Source organism: Echiichthys vipera, assembly GCF_963691815.1.
Source record: "Echiichthys vipera genome assembly, chromosome: 8".
Taxonomy (NCBI): domain Eukaryota; kingdom Metazoa; phylum Chordata; class Actinopteri; order Perciformes; family Trachinidae; genus Echiichthys; species Echiichthys vipera.
In genome coordinates this window covers 2,453,095-2,459,299 of record NC_139833.1, presented here as the reverse complement: position 1 = coordinate 2,459,299, position 6,205 = coordinate 2,453,095, and the positions used below count along the sequence as shown (strand labels likewise).

Genomic DNA, 6,205 nt, shown 5'->3' with positions numbered 1-6,205 from the left:
TTGCTGCAGTGAATCAAGAAATGCAGATTAGTGAGAAAGTCTTAACGTCAACAGCATCGTGGAAATGTGACTTTGATATAAATAAGAGCAAAATAACAACATGATCATCTCCATGTTGGTTTGCAGGCACCTAAAAGTGTTGTGAACAGTAATACCAATATAAAACATATATAATTCGCTTCTTATTGATTTTAGATATTCTTTAAAACTTTCATTCTCATGTTTTTATTTAAATGTGACACTAAAAACATTGACGCGTTAAACTATAAGAGAGAAACTGAAACGACGGCTAAATGTAAAGATTTGATCCTTTACCTTCTCCGTAATAATAAGAGCTCGCTCAGTTCAGAGCACAAACACAAACTAAACAAGTGAATGTTAATCAAAGAATGTTTATTTGACAGAAATAAGTCGTAGCAAATAAAGTTAAAGGTGCTGAACTCGAAAGTGGGCTGGGATTGTCTCCACACGGCTCTCACCGACTATTCTCCAACTCGTCAAATAGCTACGTGTGTTTTGTCGCGGCCCTCTGCGTCTGATGCCGACACACACACACACACACACACACACACACACACACACACACACACACACACACACACACACACACACACACACACACACACACACACACACACACACACACACACACACACACACACACACACACACACACACACACACACACACACACACACACACACACACACACACACACACACGTGAGACACACAACAGATGACAAAACACACGGAGGGAGAGTGTTGAGAGTGACTATTCTCCAACTCGTCAAATAGTTACGTGTGTTTTGTCGCGGCCCTATGCGTCTGATACCGACACAGGCACATGCACCAACACACAGACACGCGCACACGTGAGACACACAACAGATGACAAAACACACGGAGGGAGAGTGTTGAGAGTGACTATTCTCTGCTCGGGGACTTCATTATTCCATCTTTAAGTAGAATATAAACGTTTGCTGCTGCGTTAAAGCTCTGAATGTCGAGTTCAGCTCCTTTAACTCCATTTCATCACACGGACCGTTGTTCAAATCTCGTCTTTACTGTGAGCATCGCGCCGGCACTCAAACTGCACATGAACGAAGCGGTGACATGACGGTTGAGAGTGGAACCGTCACACTCAGAAGAAGAGTCAGAGGAGGGAGGGCGACATGTTAAAAACCCAGACATGTTAATAGTTTCAATACCATGATTATAAATACACGGACTCCTCCTCACCACACACACACACACGCACGCACACACACACACACACACACGCACATGCTCACTCATAGATATGTGCATGTACACAGAGTGTGACAGTAGTCCATCAGTGACCTGGATCACATGAGGCTTTTTCCCCCGACAGGCAGACAGAAGGCTGAACTATGACGCTGCCACTTGGGTCAATGGCTCCTCCAGGTACTGCACCAGAGCTTCTGCCTGTCAACAAAACACAGAACAGTGTTAACGAATGAGTTAGTTTAAGGCGTTTCCTGATGTGTCTGTACACTAAGGGCGCCCTCCCACTGTGCCTCTGTCCCGTGCCCCGGGCTTTAGGGTCGTTGTCCCCCCCTCCAGGCCCGTTTGTACTCACACTACCTGGGCCTCGGAGAATGCTTCTTGCTGCCTATACGTCATCACGCCGTAACACGTCACACGCATTGGTGACGTCATGGCGATGCGTGGCTTTGTTTCCAGATCTTTCCGTAGACCTCGGAGTTTTTGTGCGTCTTGTCGACTGTTTTTGAATCTTTTCATCGACCAAATCTGCAGTAAACACTCCACCTCCGCATCACACCAACGTGAACCTTTCACCTCCATTGTTTGAAATGTCCGCGCATGGTCCCTCCTTCTTTTTTCTATGTCCCAACAGGCGCACAGGAAATGACCTCAGAACCGCCGTAGGCCTCGTGCTCGTACACGTGCGCACGCTCGTGCTCGTACATGTGCAAACGTGCTTTACAAAAGCCCACCTCTCCCAAACGGGCCCTGGAGGGCAACCGTACCGCTCCTAGGCACGTTACGGTACGTCCAGCTGGGAGGAGGCCTCGGGGAAGACCCAGGACCAGGTGGAGAGATTAGATCTCCACACTGGCCTGGGAACGCCTCAGGATCCCCCAGTTAGAGCTGGTTAATGTGGCCCGGGAAAGGGAAGTTTGGGGTCCCCTGCTGGAGCTGCTGCGCCCGAGACCCGACCCCGGATAAGAAGCTGAAGATGAGATGAGACCATCAGCACTGACCGCTGAAAAAACTCTCACCTTTGCTTTGAGCATCCCGAAGCCCACTGTCTCTTTGGCGTACATGCACAGGAGTAGGTTGGCTACGCGTGTGATGGCCACTCGTCCCTCCTGAGAGAAAGAACGAGAGAAAAGGGCTGTAGTTTGAACACACACACACACACACACACACACACACACACACACACACACACACACACACACACACACACACACACACACACACACACACACACACACACACACACACACACACACACACACACACACACACACACACACACACACACACACACACACACACACACACACACACACACTGGAAGAACTTACCATACAATCCATGAGGATGAACTTGAGTTTGTCTTCGTTAAAGGCCTGGTGGCCGTTCTTGTCGTAGGCCGCCCAGATGTTGCTGGCGATGGCGGCGGTCACCCGTGCGTCAGTGTCCCCGTACCCAGAGTAGGCCAGGAGGGAGCCTTCATTGTTGAGTAAGCTGGTGAAGATGGAAAGGTGGAAGTTTGGGTCTCCAGCAGATGAACATGAACAACATCCCTATCTCTATCGAACTACCGAACATCGTTGGCAACACCTACAACCACACGCTCCTCTGTACACTGCTGTGGATTAAGTGAGTTTGCGGTGAGATTCCCTCAATAAGAGTTTCTTAATCTCTGTTTACAAAGTTTATTTTCTAATCTTCCTTTGTATGTATGGGTATTTATGTTGTATTTATGTTATTATTCTAAATACATACTGAATATAAAGTCATAGGGAACTGTTGTAAAGCCCCTGAACACACACACAGGTGTGTTTCCTCAGGACTGTGTCTACTGTGATCTTCCTGAGGGGTCGTCCACACAAACACGGGTACTTTTGAAAGCGTGTGTTTGGAGCTTGGGTAGCTCCGACGGCAGAGCATCAGACTCTTAATCTGAGGGTCCAGGGTTCAAGTCCCTGTTTGGGGCGGCAGTAGCTCAGTCCACAGGTGACTTGGCTGGGAGCCGGAGGGTCGCTGGTTGGAGTCCCTGTGTGGACCATGAATGGTCGTGGACCATGAATGGAGCGTGGACTGGTGGCTGGAGAGGTGCCAGTTCATCTCCTGGGCACTGCTGAGGTGCTGTTGAGCAAGGCAACGAACCCCCAACTGCTCGGGGTGCCGGTCACTGGCAACCCCCCTCGCTATGTGTATGTGCATATATGTGTATGTGCATATATGTGTATGTGCATATATGTGTATGTGCATATATGTGTATGTGCATATATGTGTATGTGCATATGTGTGTGTATGTATATGTGTATGTGCATTTATGTGTATGTGCATATATGTGTGTATATATGTGTATGTGCATTTATGTGCATTTATGTGTATGTGCATATATGTGTGTATATATGTGTATGTGCATTTATGTGCATTTATGTGTATGTGCATATATGTGTATGTACATATATGTGTGTATGTATGTGTATGTGCATATATGTGTGTATGTATATGTGTGTGTGCATATATATGTATGTGTCATTAAAGTGAGTTACAAAGAGCTACCATTGTAAAACATGCTAATATAGATTTAAGGGTCATTTTTATGACCTAATCTTGTCTTTTATCTGTTAATATATTATTTTATCAGACTCTTTGTGTTTCCGTGTGTGTCCAAAAGCCCACCTTTATAACCGTTACCATAACAACAAACAGCATAATGATAGAAAACCACATTAGCTCCTGTAGCTTAGCATCTCGTTAGCATGCTGCTAACAGCTAGCTGTACTCACAGTGTGCTCTGGACCCCGTTGGTGTTCGCCTGACTGAGAACCTGCGTCAGCGCCTTAGGTCGTAGCATAGCTGCTCACTCACTAACACACACTAATGCTAAACAATATAAATATATATTTATGTCTTTAAACTACCGAATAACTGACTCTCAACTGTCAAAACTACTCAACAACACAAGCAGAGTCAGCTGACAGTTGGCTTCCCTTTCCGGGTGCCGCGTTGCATTGTGGGAAATGTAGGCACATGGTGTTTCTCTAAACGTGCAGTGCAAAGTATGTTTACTCCAGACAAGTAGGCTATTGCACTGAAATGCACTTGAGTATTTGTGTTTTTGTGAAACTACACTTTTCATTCACTGTTATTTCCACCTGTTTATATGTATTCAGGAGAGCTAACTCCTCAGGCCTGGACTCTGCTGCCCACTCACACCTCAAGGAGAAAGCCCACTGCTTTGATGACAGCAATGTCCACATCCTGGACAGAGAGGACAGATGGTTTGAAAGAGGAGGAAAAGAAGCATCTATGTAAAAGTAGAGGAACCATTGCTAACCAGAGGAGGAGGTCTGAGACACCAGGACCAGGACCAGGCTGGGACTGGACCATCGCTAACCAGAGGAGGAGGTCTGAGCCACCAGGACCAGGACCAGGCTGGGACTGGACCATGGCTAACCAGAGGAGGAGGTCTGAGACACCAGGACCAGGACCAGGCTGGGACTGGACCATGGCTAACCAGAGGAGGAGGTCTGAGACACCAGGACCAGGACCAGGCTGGGACTGGACCATCTCTAACCAGAGGAGGAGGTCTGAGACACCATTTATCTCCAGTTTACAATGCTGCCCTTTCATCCCTTCATCCAACAGTCCAACCTCAAAGAACAACTGTTCACACATGGCCCCGTGTGACCCCAACGACTGACGTTCAGACTCAATAGAGCACTAACCAAGTCGAAACCAACTGCCCACCAACGACTGTCACTCTAATGACGGTCGTTGGCACTTGGAGCACAAAGGGTTCCAGTGACATCATCGGCTTTGTGAGAGGTTAAATACCTGGATCTCCACACCAGTTAGTTGGACCAGTCCCAGCCTGGTCCTGGTCCTGGTCCTGGTCCTGGTCCAGTCCCAGTCTGGTCAGATGGGTACATGAACTGATGAAGCCTCTTGGATGAGAGGTGAAACGTCTTCCTGACAAATAACCAAGTCCAGTTGCTTTTGACTGAAATTGCTTTGAGAACGACGACCTGGACACGAGAACATTCACAGGCACCTGTTTATATGGTTTAAAGCCCTGATACAGGGTGTTAGGGCTACACACGTTAGCAGCTGATGACTCCATTTATATGTATATATACATAAAATTGGAACATGAACGTTATTGATTCCAAGTTGACGTCTTCTTTAATTTGCATTATTATATCACACATTAGAAAAGCATCAAATCACCATATCTGAGAAGCTGGGGGCCATGAATATTTAATAATTATTAATACAATTATGGTCTATTTGTCAGTTTAAACCATTCTTGCGGCATGATCTCAAAGCCCCTGAACACACACACACTCACACAGGTGTTTCCACTCTGGCTGATCAGACCTCTGCTTGGGTTAAAGGTGGGCGGGGCTTTGATGGTACTTTATGAGGTCATAGATGTCCACAGGTGTGCTTTGTTCCACCTTCACAGGTGATACAGCGCTAACAGGAGACTCAGGCGTAGTTCACAGAACACGGGTATTTTTGAAACCAAACTTTTATGGCCCCTGGTTCCCGTCCACACCACCGGGGTGATAAGAAATATCTCCGTCCACATCCATCAATCTTCAGCCGCTTGTCTCTATCGGGGTCGCTGGGGCCGATCCCAGCTGACATCGGCAGGAGGCGGGGTCCACCCTGGACAGGACGCCAGTTTATATATATATATATATATTATATTAGCAATGTTGTTATTGTTAAGCTATTTGTGTTCTGCCAATGGATGCTGCTATAGGCCGAGTCTGCCGGGGGATAATCTTGTTCCTGGTCCTCTGAGCTTCTCTCCTCTCTGTCTGTATCATTCATGTCTCATCGGTGCATGTTACTAATTTACTTCTTGTGTGTGCCTGGAACACCTCCCTAGGGAGGCGCCCAGGGTTCATCCTAACCAGATGATCCTGAACCACCTCAACTGGCTCCTTTCAACACAAAGGAGC

At 47.1% G+C, this 6,205-nt stretch overlaps 1 protein-coding gene across 1 annotated transcript; it reads right to left on the bottom strand.

Moving 5' to 3' along the window:
• Positions 1-376: 376 nt before the first annotated feature.
• Positions 377-4,217, bottom strand: lamtor2 (late endosomal/lysosomal adaptor, MAPK and MTOR activator 2). Its single transcript, XM_083918094.1, has 4 exons — positions 4,019-4,217; positions 2,579-2,741; positions 2,267-2,356; positions 377-1,448 (listed from the first exon to the last, which is right to left on the bottom strand). Exons 1-4 carry the CDS (start codon positions 4,084-4,086, stop codon positions 1,392-1,394), a joined length of 378 nt encoding a protein of 125 aa, XP_083774220.1. The 5' UTR covers positions 4,087-4,217; the 3' UTR covers positions 377-1,391.
• Positions 4,218-6,205: the final 1,988 nt, after the last annotated feature.